The sequence below is a fragment of the Wasmannia auropunctata genome, unplaced genomic scaffold (genome assembly GCF_000956235.1).
Source record: "Wasmannia auropunctata unplaced genomic scaffold, wasmannia.A_1.0 LD334304.1, whole genome shotgun sequence".
Taxonomy (NCBI): Eukaryota; Metazoa; Arthropoda; class Insecta; order Hymenoptera; family Formicidae; genus Wasmannia; species Wasmannia auropunctata.
Genome location: NW_012028586.1, coordinates 13,530 through 30,588, shown reverse-complemented (window position 1 = coordinate 30,588; position 17,059 = coordinate 13,530). Strand labels below are relative to the sequence as shown.

At 34.1% G+C, this 17,059-nt stretch overlaps 1 protein-coding gene across 2 annotated transcripts in view; it reads left to right on the top strand.

Moving 5' to 3' along the window:
- Positions 1-13,897, top strand: part of LOC105458808 (atrial natriuretic peptide-converting enzyme) — a 23,965-nt gene extending 10,068 nt beyond the window's left edge. For both annotated transcript variants that reach the window (XM_011704363.1, XM_011704362.1), the window contains 13 exons: positions 1,424-1,551; positions 1,864-1,990; positions 3,511-3,659; positions 5,394-5,592; positions 6,046-6,198; positions 9,348-9,650; positions 10,283-10,424; positions 10,746-10,903; positions 11,006-11,192; positions 11,366-11,519; positions 11,811-11,934; positions 12,324-12,472; positions 12,860-13,897. In XM_011704363.1, the coding sequence (XP_011702665.1) occupies positions 1,424-1,551; positions 1,864-1,990; positions 3,511-3,659; positions 5,394-5,592; positions 6,046-6,198; positions 9,348-9,650; positions 10,283-10,424; positions 10,746-10,903; positions 11,006-11,192; positions 11,366-11,519; positions 11,811-11,934; positions 12,324-12,472; positions 12,860-13,063 (2,177 nt within the window). In that variant the 3' untranslated portion in view covers positions 13,064-13,897. The remainder of the gene's footprint in view (positions 1-1,423; positions 1,552-1,863; positions 1,991-3,510; positions 3,660-5,393; positions 5,593-6,045; positions 6,199-9,347; positions 9,651-10,282; positions 10,425-10,745; positions 10,904-11,005; positions 11,193-11,365; positions 11,520-11,810; positions 11,935-12,323; positions 12,473-12,859) is intronic.
- The last annotated feature ends 3,162 nt before the right edge of the window (positions 13,898-17,059 follow it).

Sequence of the window (17,059 nt, the reverse complement as noted above, 5' to 3'; positions counted from 1 at the left end):
TGTAAATGCGGATTGTGAGCGTATCACGTTATTGTAATGTTCTTTAATTTTATATTAGGCATTAACTGATTTATAGTAACATTGAAAATGACTCGTTCGGGGTCGAGACGTCTGTTCTTCAAATCGTAATGAAATTGTTAAATTAATAAATATACATATATATTGGAGCGATACAACACCCAAGCTTTGGCTCGTGGCCCTTTTTTACTTCGTTTATTAATATTTTAAATATTTTTTAAATAAACTGGAAATTAATGTTTTTTTTTACTAATAATATATATGTTTATTACAATATGCAAGTTGATTAGCTATACAGGTCTCGATTCGAATTCGGCTCGATTTATGAACATTGGTGTAACACAATTTAAGAATAAGGGTCAGAGCATAGACTATTGCATAATGCCGTATAACACTTAAGTGACTTAAGACATATGGCATAATAGAATCAATCAATTAGAGTCTTTTATTTCATACTAGGATGATTAGTTGATTCTCTTAATTATGCCTTATGTCTTATGTGTTATACAGCGATGCGTTATGCAAAAGTCTGTACTCGATCTGGCCCTAACACTCAACTTATAACTACTCATATATAACAAGTTGAGAGTTACACTCATTTGAATGTTCGAAATGACACTCAAATGAGTGCTGTTTTGAGTATTATTTTAAGTGTTTTTTTTTTTAGTGTAAACACTCAAATTTCGAGTGCTTTTTCCGTAAGGACCGTATATTCTCTTCTTTTAGAAATTCCAACTGATTCGAACACGGTCGTCAAAGAATTGTAAGCCGTTGATAGTCATTCCCAAGTCGTGTTTTGAATTAGCAGTAATTATAATAAACTTGTCGTAAGCTATATTTTTATCCTTATTTCGGAAAATTTGAATGCCTTTCTATACGTAATTAAATATACTTAAATATCAAAGTAATAATATTAAAATAAAAACGTAACGTTTATAGTATCGGTTTATCTATGGAAGTTATATCAGATTACAAAGGATTAAAATATAAAGGAGACGTGTTTTATGACGTAGCTAACGATAACAGGATACATTTCACAAATTGAAATTTCTTCTTTATATTCCGTCTCTCTCGCGAAGCTCAAGGCATTTTCTTGGAGGACGACAAATAAACGGCGAGGCAAAACGCGACAGCTGAGACGGAAAGCTTTTTCTGTTCTATCGCGTCATCTTGTTTTCTTTTTCTCTCTCTCGTCACTCTCGTGTTAAAACAGTTTATTCGAGAGGAAGAAGAAGCAAAAATTTTCCCATCGCGAAATTCATCCGTGAGAAACCTCAACTTGTGCACTCCTCCGTTTTCGTTTTGATTTGTAAAAATTTGTATCTTGGAAGAGTCGTAACTTATTGACAAATTGACAAATTGGCAACACAGAGAAATCGATAATCGATCCTTTAACGCCTTCTAGACAGAGCCTTGGTGTCGGAGCCTGATAACTCATCTGGCAGACCGATAACGAAGTCTTCGAGCACGCCGGCCAGTTTGCAGACCATCGTCAGAATGCATGCCGGGAACAACAGCTCTTTGCATCATAAAGTAAGCGCTTAACTATAACACCTTTCCGTCTCTCATCAGTGAAGAGATAAAAATATGAAGCACACGTTAACAAGAAACACGGTGGTATTTCGCGCCAAGTGCACGCGCCAGCGACGCACGAGCGACGAGATCGGATCGTGTAATTTACAATTACAATAATGAGCCGTCTAGCTATGTATTTCTACATCTCATAAAATTAGACATTTCAATTGTATATAAACACGGATTTCGTGTCGCACTCGCCGTTTTTCATTCGTTGCAGCGTGCATTTTGCGAAAGAACACATTCTGAATTTGTGATGTGTCTGCTCAGATAATCAGGGACATGACTGGTAGCCACTACGTGACAACGGGAAGACTACGTTTCCGATTTGTGCAGGTTCTGCTTAATGCCGTCGCCCTCTTGGCCATCGCCGGCGGTATAGCCGCATACTTCAAAAGTGAGTGGAAAATTTCTTTCGAGTTAATTGCAATTGAAATGGCTTCGGTTGCAATACGACGAATTATTAAGCAATGTTTTTAAACCGATGTTGTCAAAATAAAATAAGAAAATCGAAAATGTTAATACCGTCGAAATATATGCAAGCGTTGAAAATCGCGGGTGTTTTTCCGGCGAGGAAAATAATGCAAGTAAAATTGGAAAACATCACGATGCAAATAACGACGCGTGGTATTTGACCGGAATAAACACGCTTGTTAAACCTTGCTGAACGCTTTAATATGCGTGCATGTGCAACACAACGCTTCGCAAGACCGAAAGATCAATAGCGCCGTGTGTTCTTGTAATCTACTTGATTCCGAAAATGCCAACATTAACTCGGTAATAAACGAGAGACTCATAAAACTCTTTCCATGTCTTTAAAATCTGACATCTTTTATTTTTATATCAAAAATATTTCGTACATATATTGAATTTGCAGTCGACAAATTATATCAATATCGCGTGTTAGTAAAATGATTACATCATGATTTAAAACAGGGATGAATGCCGAAGTAATTTTAGCAATTACATACGCATACTTTTACTTTTATGAAACCGTGGTACTGAAAGCCTTTAATTAATGCCGATATTGCGGATAGTACTTCAAATACTGATATATAATCGAAATTTTCATAACATTATACACACGTACGTAATTTTTCGATAATACTGATATTATCCGGTATTACTGTCATTACTTTACTGAATGCCGATATTAATAAATCAATGAAATTTGTAGCGTTCTCGATATACATTTCACGAAGGAAAGAAATAACACATATAAACTTTAACGCATATAATAACATGAATAACGCATATAGTGATTTGAATTTATATATACACTTCGCTTCCCTTAATCTCTCTTTAAAAATGTAAATCTCGATTGCCATTAACAAAAGTAAAAGTTCAATTTTACATATTAATGATTTCAGTGATATAACATACGTAATAAAATTATAATGCTTCTGTATGATACGCCGAAAGATTGTGTATAATACTAATGTTACATTACATCTGCAATGTGTTTATCAATCAATTTTTAATTATTATATAAAATGATATAATACCGTAATGCAACAGACATTTTTTTATACCCTTAATTTAAAATTAAGTATTGTTATCACCCGAATCGGATGATAACATTAGGTAACATCGTGATGTCGAGTGCCGCGCGTCTGAGGTTGACACGTTAATAATTACAAAAGTTTGTAACGTCACATCCCTTCTGCCCCGCGCTAAATACTTGGAACGTGACCGTTTTCAACACGGAGGTATATTGATATTTCTTGATTCAAATATATATATATATATATATATATATATATATATATAACAGATGTGTCGAGCCGACGTGACAAATGATTTAATTTATATATCTCGGTGATGTAATCGACGATGTCAAATTAAACGGTGGTATGCGGCATCGCGGTAATGAATACATCTTCTTCGTATTAATATTCATATTCTTTCATTAACCAGCATCTGAAAATGACTTCAAACTGGAGAATAGAACCATATACACGGCTGTGATCCCGATACCTGAAGGTACACATTTCATGTTCGAGGATAAGAATCCGGCTCCGGGAGTGTGTCTGCCCATCATCGTGACTTTCTGCTTGCAGCACAAGGTAACGATTGTAAAACTCTTGTTATAAACATCTCATTTATTGTCATGCGACTCGACATCAAGATTGGAAAAAGAGAGGCAAATATAAAATATTCATTTAACTTGAAGAAATTGAGGCTCGTATAATGAATAATTATAAATAATCAATAATGCCATTTCAAGTCGACACGGATTTTGGTATGTAATAATTTTTACTGTTACAATATCAAGCCACATACAAATTTGTAATACCCCTACATTTTAGCAGCATTTTACATGGAATAACTAAATATTTTATCATAAATAACCAATAATGCCAATTCGAACCGACACGGATGTTGATGTATAGTAATCTTTATTGTTACAATATCAAGCCACATACAAACTGTGCGCCGTATAAACTGTCTTGAAACACAGTTCTTACATAAGGCCAGAATCCACTGTAACGAATTAAATTGTCGAACAATTTAATAATTTCGATGCTAATAAGCATCTATTAAGAATCTTGTCTCCCGAAATCTTTCCCGGCTGGGAGCAGGGGTGATATTTTTCGCAATAAATTCTTTACAGATTTGGGGGGATAAGATTCTTAATAGATTTTTATTAGCATCGAAATTATTAAATTGTTCGACAATTTAATTCGTTACAATTCTGATGTCGGATTCTGGTCTCATGTAAGAACTGTGTTTTAAGACCGACAGTTTATGCGGTGCACAGTTTGTATGTGGCTTGATATTGTAACAGTAAAAATTATTACACACCAACATCCGTGTCGGTTCAAAATGGCATTATTGGTTATTTATGATAAAATATTCAGCTATTCCATGTAAAATGCTGCTAAAATTTAGGGGTATCACAAAGAGAAAGAAGGCCCGTTAAACTCTGGAATCTGTGCGAATCCGTGTCCTCGAAATATTCAACGCATTTTAGCGGCTTGTACAGAAAGCCGCTTGTTCACGATGATACGTATTATGCTTTCCTCGAAAGAGGCTTGGCCACCTTTGGAGAATTTAAAATAATTTTGCGCGCGGAATGTGCGCGTGTGGGCGGCACACCGGAATTCGCTCCGGTATGCAGCATCGTAACCGTGTCACTTGCCCTCAACGTCGGAATACCGACGAGTAAGAGTGACAACGTTACTTTCTCCCTTCTGCGACGAAACGTCCTCGCGGGGGCATTAGAAGCACCCGTCGACGGTCGTAATTTCGATGCGTCCGCGCCCCTGAATACATTTTCCACTTACTTTTTCCCTTCTATTTCAATGGTCCGTGCTTGAACAATGTGTGTTTTAAAATTCATAAGGCACTCACCGTGCAGCCGTGCGTTCTGAATTTTTCTGAGTACGAATGAGATTGAGCAGCGGCAAAGATCACGAGTGTTGTCATTAGAGAATTTGAGAGGAAAATTCTATGGTTGCGGTAGAACGATCAGGACTTACGTGGGACTCGAATTTTCTTAATCATGAAAAAAAAAAGTTTGGTGTTAAACTGAACTTTTAGTATTAGAATTTGATATCAGTATTAGGTCTGAAATTTTTCTATATTGATTCTAAGTGGCTCATGATAAAACTTTAAGAATATCAATCAGTTAATTTTCATTATCCTATTTATACTATGATCTTAGATTTTATAGATACCAATTGCTTTCTTCAAATATTAACATTATTGCTTGTTTTTTTTTTGCAAATGATATACATGTACAAAGCAATTTATACTGACAATATAATTTTGATACGTAATCGCAATTTCAATCGTAGGTTCCGTACAACTATACTGTGTTTCCAAATTACATGGGCAATTTTGGACAGCGGGAGGCCCAGCACGAGCTGGAGCTTTACGACGCTGTCGTTGACGTCAGATGTTACGAACTGGCTGCTCTATTCCTGTGTAGCGTTTTCGTGCCGAAATGCGGCTCCCGAGGTCGCGTTGTACGTCCCTGTCGCAGTCTCTGCTTTCGTAAGTACAAATGACTTGTTGTTATATACAATGTTATTTAATTTAAAATCTATTTTATTTTTTATTAGTTACTTTGGAGTTATTTTTTTTATTTCATAATTTTTCAATTTTATTGCACCGTTAATGCAACATCCAAATCTCTTTTGCGTTTTTTTTTAATGCAATATAATTTACTTGTCAGAATATGGATCAATATAGTGTATCGTTTTTGCTCGACAAACCGTAAATTGCGAACGTAAGCCGCGTAGATGCATTAACAGTAATACTAGTTAATACCCGTGGGTCTTAATAGCGTTCGATTCCACTGTTCGACATGTAAATGTATGGTAAAGGCGGTTCTTATATTGGATTTTGCACCGCTAAATCGCTATATTTCTTTGTATCTTGAATAATACGGGTTACTTGATATTCCGGTCTTGACCGGCTGGCGAATTTCTTCTCAATCAATTTCAGAAACCAAAAGGCGCTGCGGTTTCTTTCTCAAAGTTTTCGGTTTGTCTCTCCCGGAATATTTGGACTGCGAACTTTTCCCAGAGAATCCGAGTTCTGACGAGTGCATCGGGCATCATGAGGTGATCGAAGCGGCAAGGAGGGCCGAGAAACCGGGTAAGCGACACTAAATTTTAGTTTTACCACTTAAGTTCCAGCTTGTGTGTGCGCTATTTCCGTTTAGCTCACTGCGTTTGTCTCATTTTTAGCGTTTAGTTAAATTTTCTATTACCTTAACCAGGAATCTATTATAGTTCTTTCATTACGTTAAATGCTGTGCAAAAAGGGCCAATATATTATTTAATCAATTGATAGTAACGGCATTAACTATAACGGAAATGAGCTTATCACGAATAAAAGCTGCAGGTACTCGAATTATCCTTGCAATGATAATTGGGGGATTAAAGTAATCTCTTTAGAGCAGTTGGATGATTCAGAGGATATGTGCCATTGAAAAATTAGCTTTTCAATGGTATTTTCGTTGATACTCTGATGGATTTAAAGAGTAGCGTTTGAACAATTCCATCAATGAGAAAAATGCGCTCGTATGTTATTCTTGGCTGGCTTACTCTGTTGCGGAATATTGTTCGTTTTCTGAAAAATAACTTTTGTATATCGTTATTTTTCTATAATAATTGATAAATTATTTTAGATGAAGAATATTAATACGTAAACATATTATATTCAGATAATTCCCTATAAAATTTATCTCGTTTAGAGTACCAGTGAGATTAAGCAGCGTTTATCATGATGCACCAACACTGAGATTTCGTTGCACAATACGGTTTCGTGTATCGTGTGCCTTTGTGCGAAACATTGTGGGAGGCAATATTATTTATGAGTTTTCTGTCCTTTTGTCCCACGTCGATTTGTGCGCGGACATTAAATATAGGATGCAACCACAAAACGGGACTAATTGTTGACTAACTTGATGTCCATTGTTCATTCTTCCTTTGATAACTCGGACTCTGTTTACGCTCGGTATTTCTCTCTCTTTGTCTTCCTCTCTCGTTTATGTTCTATTGTCGTTTGGCCTTCTCTCGTGAAATTTCCTGGATCCGCTCGATCGGCTGGTTTGCCCTTCGAAACTTTCCTTCCAGTGGAAATGTAATCTTATTTCGGCTTGCAATCTTCGAAATTACAAAAACCTTTTCTCATTTAGAAACAAAAATTAAATCAAGATATATACAGATAATTTAATGTATAATGTGTGTGTATACGGTAAATAAATTATTTTATTTAAATATTTTTAAATAAAATTTTTAAAAATAAATTAATAATGGAATAAAAGAGAATTATGTATGTATAATTTTTTATATTTATAGTGCAGTATGGTACGACAAGCGATACAAGAAGCTCATCAAATAATATAGCAATAATGCGGCTACTTATAATGAGTGATTCATTGTAATGCAAATAGCAAATTATTTATGATAGAGAGAGCATTTAAACAACGTTTCTCCCGTATTTTTATAAAGCAGTTTTAATTAACTGGGAATATCACGACACAATTGTTTAAGGATAAGGAAGAAGGAATCTCCTGGAAGTTTCTGAAATGCTATTCACTGAATTTAAAAAATCGTCACGTGCACGTCATATGCATAACGAGCGCGATAATGGCGCTTAAAATCTCGTGGAATGGTTCGCGCGAGAGAAGAGAGAATTAAACGATCGTACACGCGCGCGTGCTGCAATTTCCAAAGCAAATATTACGTAAATCGCGGCGACAGGCGTGGTGACAGGATTGATCGGAAGTACTCGTCCCTCGTCTCGTGGTGAATTTAATTCACGATTGGTGGATTGCGCCCGCTGATAGAGAGAGAGAGAGAGAGAGAGAGAGAGAGAGAGAGAGAGAAATTCATCCGCGTCCACGGTTAATTAAGATTGAATTGTGTTGTAATTACGAAGTCCACTCAATCGAATAAATTCAACACACTCTCAAGATTTCGATGGTTGTTTCTCGATTTTCTTTCTTTCCGCATCTTTCTTTCGAAGCTCCGTTTCACCCTTCGGCGGCGATAACTTCCGATTTGATTTACTGGTTTCACTAGCTCTCTTCAAACGTAATTCTGTTTGTGATCTATATAACACTGTTAGTTTTTTGTGCTTGTTTAATAATACTAATTTTATTTGTTCAATAATGTCTAATCGAATTTCCCAAATATGCAATATATTTCGCAAACGGGCGGATCTAAATTCTGGAGATTATTATGACGTGATCTGAAAGTATAGCAACAGTACAGTAGGAAACCTTCATCAAAGCATCTTTCTGTTATCCAATACATCACGTGTACAGTTGAGACACTGAAGGCAGCACATCTGTGCATGTTGTAATTACAAAGGAGGTTCAGCGACACCCTGTATACGTACGCATACGTGTTCGCACATGCGGGGCTATATCGCGACTTTGTGTACCCGGAGCTATCGCATGTGTCACCGCTGATGGAATCTTAATTGCAAAATCCATATTAAACTATCGTATGACGGCCCATCTGCGGCGCCAAGCAGCTTTATTGAGTCGCGCCTGATGCATGTGTACATACATATCGCGCTTGACGCACATATGTGTGAAAGTATCGAACCGCAAGCGCAGGATCGATCGTGTCCATCGCAGGAGAAGACATATTGCGAAAGATAGGACGTTACGACAGAGAATGTCGATAATATTAATATCTCTAACGGAACGTAATATATTTTCGTAATTTTTGGCATGGTCTGCCGATCCGGATACTGTTAGTTTACATTTTCACGTTCCTTTCTCGGAGTAGAGTATTATTTATTGCTACACTGCTATTTTAGTTTCATTCCCATTTTTAGTACAAATAATACTTACCAAACAGCTGCAATTAAAATCTCGCTCGACTAATTTCTTCTGAATTATTATTATTATTATTATTATTATTATTATTTGTCTCATATTTAATACATTATACTAAAAATTTAATTAAATTTGATTTATTAATTAAATATTTAATTAAATAGGAATAGATAATTATTATTTATTATATGTAAATTCGTTAAGTGAGGTAAATAATGAATTAATCATTTAAGAATATGTAACATATCCACTGTAAAAGGAATATATAAAATTACACAAACAATAAAGTGTATATACATTTTGTAAGTCGTGTGACATTTACACTTGTTCATGTAATTTTATATATGTATACGTACTTTTTCTCTTTACAGTGAGTAAACCCTAGATTATATTACATCAATTTCTAGAAAGCATGTGGTCTTCATTCTACTCCGATTCGTTTATACAGTGTGCACCAGTGGCTTTCAATGCGATAGCACAAGGTGCATTCCGTTTGATTGGCGATGCGATGGTCACATCGATTGCTCGGATCACACCGACGAGATCGGATGCGGGAACTGTAATTTCAACACGTCGTCTTCGGTTTCGAAGTCTTCCGCGTACGGCCAAATAAAGTTAAGTAAGGATTCTTCGTCTAAAAACACCATTTCTACGAAATCGTTACACTGTGGCGAAAGAAGATGCATGTCGGCCAGTCACATCTGCGACGGGATCATGGACTGTCCTTGGGGGCAGGACGAGCGATATTGCCGTAAGTAAATCCGTAATATCACGGAAAATATGATATTATATTTACAGCAAACAACAGTCGAATTGAAAATGATCTTGTTAATTCAATAATAGTATTAATGACACAAATAATGTACATTTTATTAGGACAAAAGTATGATATATTTATTTCATTAAAATTGTTATTGAATTAACAAGATTATTTTCAATTAGGCTATTAGCTAATGCTATTAATACATCTTTTTTACTGTTTTTTTAATTTTATATTCCATAACTATATTTTTAATCAATTGAAAATTATATTTGTGGACTCTTTTTTATATTATCCTGTAAAATGCAGCCGACAGTTTCTATAAAAAAAATTATAGAATTATACTATAATTAGAAACTATTATTAGAAAAATTATATTATCTCGGTTAAAATAGCCTTTTCTTATCTCTTTTTACGCTTTTCTTGGATAGCAAAATGTTTTCGTTTATTCGACTGATACGCTATTTTGATCAATACGTAATCAAGCAATACACGAGTCAATTATAAGTATCGATAACGCAATATATCTAAATGATTTAACAAGAAACGAAGAAATTAATTTTCGATTTTGAGCCTAGACTCTCAGATTTCAAGTTCCATACTACATCTCTTTTTTTTTTAAGTGAAATTAAGCGAGAAGAATGGGGACGTCGGCGAGGGCCGTCTGGAGGTATATCATGCTGAAATGGGTAAATTTATGCCGGCATGTGTGTCGCAGTGGAAATCAACGTTGCCGCAAGAGATTTGCGAGATGATGGGATACACGTAAGTTATTTCTCTTAATACGTCGATTGACATGAATTACGTAATATTATATAATAATTGAAACGTGCAGATTATATATTTTTACGCGCGCGCGCGCTGTAAAACTTCATAAATCCTCACTTGTACATTCAAACGATTATATTTCGAAAGAGATGCGTTGAGAGACATTTATGTATGTACGTACGTGATTGATTTTGGCTTATTAATTTTACGCCTTTACGACAATCAACAACGTTTTGTTATCTTCTCAAATGAAAACAAAAATAAGAAAATACGATGTACGAAAAATTGTTAAAACGACAAATCTGATTTCATTTTCAGAGTTTCAAACGGGTCTAAGAGGCTGATGGACGACTTAGCACCGAACGTGTCGAGAAGTTCTGAGTACAATAACAAAAGTTCTTTGCTGAAGCAATTTCAAGGATGCATCAAGGATCGAGAGCCTTATCCCATGGTGAAACTTACTTGCGTCAAATACGGTAAATTATCGGAAAATTGTATAAGGAGATCATTGAATTAAAAATTTTTCTAAAGTTCTCCCGGGATTTCTTTACGACGTGTGATGATCGATTCTGCTGCAGCTTGCGGCCGCAGACGGTCCGTACACGAAAATGTGAGGGTGAAGCGAATAGTGGGTGGGGTGGAGTCAGCCCCTGGTGATTGGCCATTTCTTGCAGCCCTTCTCGGTGGCCCGGAACAGATCTTCTACTGTGCCGGCGTCCTTATTGCCGATCAATGGGTGTTGACCGCGTCTCATTGCGTCGGGAAGTAAGTGATGTGCGCGAAACATTGCAAAATACCACCTTCAATCATTGATAGATTCCTTGTAAAAAAAATAATGTTTGAAATAATTCCTTTAAGCAACGAGTTATTATTAATAACTCCTGATAGAAGATCTCAAACAAAAAATAAATTGATTCTCTGTACATCGATGATTTCAGTCATTCAGACGTGTCTGGTTGGACGATACAGCTTGGCATTACTAGAAGACTTTCTCACACTTATCTCGGTCAAAAACTGAAGGTGAAAAGAGTTATACCTCACCCGTATTACAACGTGGTTGCTGCTCACGATAACGACGTTGCGCTGTTCCAAGTAAATTTTCACATTGATGAGATATTTAATTATATTATATTATATATATACATATATATATATATATATATACCTATATATATAATCACGTAGAAATATATAAACACTAAGATCCAGTTTTGATTCAATTGATTCTTTCAATTTATGTGTATTATTTAATTATTGTTGTGCAAAATATTTAAATCTTCTGTTTAATGTATACCTATCGTATACTGTAAAATCATGGTACTTGTTTAAATTTGAATACTGTTTTAAACCTAGTATTTTTTCATGCAATATCTTATATTTCAGCTTGAAAAGCGAGTTCAGTATCACGAACATCTGAGACCGGTGTGCTTACCAACTGCTGACACTAATCTTACACCCGATACAAAATGTACCGTCATTGGATGGGGCAAGAAAAACGATACCGATTGTAAGTATTATTCGTGTATGATAAAATGCTATTTTTAAAATGTTTGTTTGCAATATATTAATTTGTGATGTATGCAAATAAACTACAATAGATAATTAATATAATCTAATATATACCTCTAATATTTGAAATATAAACTTTTTAGAAGAAGCTGTAAGCTCATCTTATTTATCTTTTATATATAATTGAAGCCTTTACTCTTTAGAGCATGAGTGAGAAATAAGTTTGTTATACTTAGTTTGTAAAATTCATTCCAATGTCAAACAATAGACTTGGTTCAGCTTTGCTTTGAATTTTTCAGTGAATTTTTCTTTGAGTTATAGTTTTCCTTCCAAATATACATAAGAAAGAAAATATAATTTACAAATTAAGTTCAATTATTATTGTAGCCTCTGAATATGAGCCAGCCGTAAACGAGGTTGTAGTTCCTATTCTGCCTCGACACCTCTGCAACTCGTGGTTAGCGCATAAAGAAGTGAACATTACCGATGGAATGATCTGCGCTGGTTATGCGGATGGAGGAAAAGATGCATGCCAAGTAAATTTTTCTAAAATTCGATTTAAAATCTTCGATTAAAACGTTTTACTTGTGTGTTCTTCATAAGTTATAAAAGTGTTATGTATGCCGCGAATTGAGAATTAATTTTCAATGTGTTTTATAAAATTAAACTATATGATGTTATTTGAACTTGACTTTTATATTAATTTTTGGATCTTCTCAAATTATCGCATCTATAAAATATTAAAATATCTAATATTATATATGTATACCCTGTAGGAAACAATTAATTTTTCGTACAACACTTTAATCTCAGAATGTTTATGTCTGAAAAATGTACGTCATTTGCTACTATAATTTACATTATTGCTACAATAATTTTTAGAAGTAAATGTAACAATTATGAATTAATTGTTTTTCTTCAAGGGCGATTCTGGAGGACCTCTGTTGTGTCAAGATAAGGAAGACAAGGAGAGATGGTTCGTCGGCGGAATTGTCAGCTGGGGCATAAAATGCGCCCATCCAAAACTGCCCGGAGTCTACGCATACGTACCCAAGTTCGTTACGTGGATCCAAGAAGAAATGTCTCAGTATTCCGAGTATAACAATAGAAATAATGGGAAAACGTAAGTCATCGAGTCGGGCAAAATATTCAATGTGAAAACCAGCAACATCGAGACGAATCGAATGGAAATGGAAGAAAAATGTAAAACACAGTCAAGGAAACGCAGACTTTCACGTTTAATGACATTATATTGAAAGGGGAAGATATTGGAATCGAAAGCAATTAATGGGCTCCCGATCTGCTAATCTGCGCTCAGCGATTCCTGTATACGCTCAATCAACGGATAGTATTTTGTATACACCTTGTGCAGCTTTGTGAAGGAAAGAGAGCTGAGTATTAATACAGATCGTTAATCTCATTCTTTGTGGGATTAGTAAGCACAGATAAATAGTACACAAGCTAATAAAAATTACTGATAATCATGACCGTTCGCTAAGCTAAGAATGCTAGACAATGAATACCAACACAAATGAATTTGTCCTCGAGTGATAAGAGTAATCCAATTATAAGTCTACCACTTACAATGGGTAGCCGTAGCAGAAAAACTATTTTTTTCTCGTATTGTGAACAGATAATTATAGAGAAAAACCGGATTTTATCATCAACATGTACGAATACTGATATTTGCTACCACAATTCTCAGTCATAGCTCGTCCAAATAATAAAATTTCACCACTTCGCGATTTTTCGTAACAAGATTTTATGATAAGCCACTCGAACAAGGAAAACGAGATAATCGGAAACATATAGAATACATTACTTTATAAGTGGAACTATATGCGGATACCGAGGATTGCGTACACATAAGTTCAAATAATAAGCCATTTTCTAGAAAACTACTAGATAAAAGAGAGGATCAAAAATGCCGATGTATGTACTTTTGGTACCTACTGAAATAAGAAAAAAAAAATTGAAGATTTATGCACAAAACGAAAATCCACGCATGTGATGCGACAAAAAATATTTTGTATCGCTGCCGACTTTAGGACAGCCGTGTATGAGCCACCAAGTGGTCGAAACCCTTGATCTATAGGGTGTGCGTTTAACGGCATTCAATGATATGAGTCGTTTGAATGGTTTAAGTAGTATCAATATTGTACATACTTTAGGAAACATGATGCCTATTATACTTAAATTTAAAAAATATTAATTGTCTGGTTTTACCTATATTTTATTGTTCTGTTACACTTACATTATGAATTATAATTTAAAAACTTTTCTTTTTAAAATTAAAAATATAATTTTTCCTTTGGAAATAGAATCAATAGAAAATATAATAAATATAGAACATAAGAGATATAGTAAAGAGCAATTATATTTTTTATTAAAGTATTTTTGAAAATTCTATTATTTCTTAAAATCCGAATAATTTGGTTTATGATGCTGTTCCACCAAACCGACTCATACATTTGTATGGCAATCATAGGAAATCTGTGATTTACGAACAATTCTGATACAATAGAGGAGGATTATAAAACATTCTTTTGAAATAGCTTTTTCGTTGATATATCGCACATTTATATTTGAAAAGAGAAGCAGAACGCTTTTCGATGGTTTGTGATATGCACAGTACTACACAGATAATATTATCAGAAGTTATCTAATTTAGTACGTACTATTAAGATGAAGAAAACGTATATATGCTGAAGAAAGCGCATTATATATATATACACATATAATCGATAAACTGTATTTTTGTAAAGGAAACGAGTTAAGCGCACACCCCCTACGGGTAAAATATCGTACACGTATTGCATGAAATGCATTACTGTACCAGCGCGCGGATATTTTAAATAATATACGAAGAGACAATATATCCCCTAAGAAACAAAAGAAAATGTCTATGTGCTTATCGATGTAAATGCATATTGCGACATAGTCAGTTACCTATTAATAATAGGTACTAAATCTATGATAATAATTATCGTTCGTTTTAAGAGCGCGTGTCAGGCACCCAAAAAAGCTTTGCACATATAAACGTAGACGTACAGGGACATCGTTGCATACTGTGCATTTTCGTTAGACGTGATAAATTCTGAAGTCACACGACTCAACACCGTGATTTATATTTACGCAATGTTCGAGACAGATCCAGTATTACGAGAATGCTGATGTACATACGAAATTGAAGATGGAAGAACTGCCATGATATGAATAGTAACGTATATATTTTCATCCATATATCCCACTGCAAACGCTACACAATGAGAAATATATAGCGTCGCAGTCTAAACTCAATTATTGGCGTAATTTCGTCTATCAGGTTCGCAGTATTTTATTTCGCAGAAAGGTACGGTATGCAAGAAGTCTCCGATGTTAGGCTGAGCTAACGAAAAATTAACGACTTAAATAAGAGAAAATTTAACTAACAATAAGCATGTCTTATCTTTATTGTTATTATGACTTGAGCATCAAGTATAAATTTTAATATTTGTTATAAATGTTTAAGATATTTTTAATTTATTTTTTGTTATAATAGAAATTTTTTTGTATATGATAAGAATTAGTAGCTTTTCCGTAAAATTTATGAAATTTTTTAACAAGATGAACAAGATATACGTTGAGGTTTTTCAGTATTATGTATTATTGTTACCATTTTTTGTCAAGGGGATATAATTAGGCGTAAAAGAACTTAACGTTATATACTTCACTGTCAGAAATTTCTATGGGAATTTTCAGAAACATGTGACTGAAGCTTTACGTACAAATTACCATTTCTGAAATTTACTATAAACGAGAATAAAAATTTCAAAAACAGTAATTGCATAAAGTTGTAGTCACACATCTCTGAAAATTCTGTTACTGTTTAGTAATTTTCAGTAACTGTGACTGAAAATTTAAAAGAAATTTAAAAAATTTTTTATCGGTTTATTAATTTTAACATATTTGCTGATTATAATTGTCTTGGCACATAAATACTAATTTTCATTTTTAACAATCTAATTTCGTAAAATTAAGTTACTTCAGAAAAATTCAGTACCTTAAATCTGACGGAATTTTCCGAACATTTCTAACAGTGTTGCTCAGCCTGTCGTATTCTAACTGAAATATTTGCACGTGCATCAGATATAAGTAAATTGTACGTAAATTGTTATACGTATATAATATGATGTTACAATATAATATAAAGTACGTAAGAATAGAGGCTTGTAGAATAGAGTGTTCGTAGCGCTCGATATATAAACGTAAGGAACATGTTGACTGAATTCTAGGGACAATACTCTGCACCAGCACTTTTTTGATCTGCACTATAAGAAAATCGTTTTTCAATGAGTATACTTTGTACGTATATCGTTTAGGAGCCTTACTAATTGACTTGTAAACCTTTTCTAAGCAGTAAGACGAACAGTATTGTTGGTCGCAACGACAACTGATAGTCCAATTCGATTTATTTGCGAGCCGTATTTATTTACTCGCTTGTTATTCTGAACGCGAATCTTGCTCTATTTTTTTCTCCATCAAGCTTCCTTCTCGTCATTTACAAAGGAAAAAGATGTAATTTTTTGTCGTGTCCTAATATTATTAATGATTAATATTCTATATATTATTTCAATGCATCTAAAGCAAATAATATTTGATAACAATTTGTTTTATATAAAAATAAGAATGTTTTTTGATATACAAAAACACGTACATTCAGTGATATATATGTCTACAATAGTAAATTTAGTTTTTCCTATTATCTAAAGATGGATCTACATATTCATTTATTGTTATATTTGAGACATCTAAAAAATAACTTTCTTTAAGACAGGAAATTTTCAGACAATAAGAAAGAACTTGGACAATAATGGTCTTCCTTAGTATCCAGACAACAGTTTAGTTGTAAAAATGGATTATATACTTAAATAACCGACAATACTGTGTGAGCAGACAATAAATAGAGTTAGGAAATGTTCCATGATGGACAATAAATTATTTATTAAGGATTACAATAAGGAATTACTCGTAAACTTAGAATATACGAAAGTGATTAGTTAATAATTAGAACATATAACTATAACATATTCTATTAAATAGCCTACTAAAATGGTCTCTCATACTGTTACTGCATAATAGTA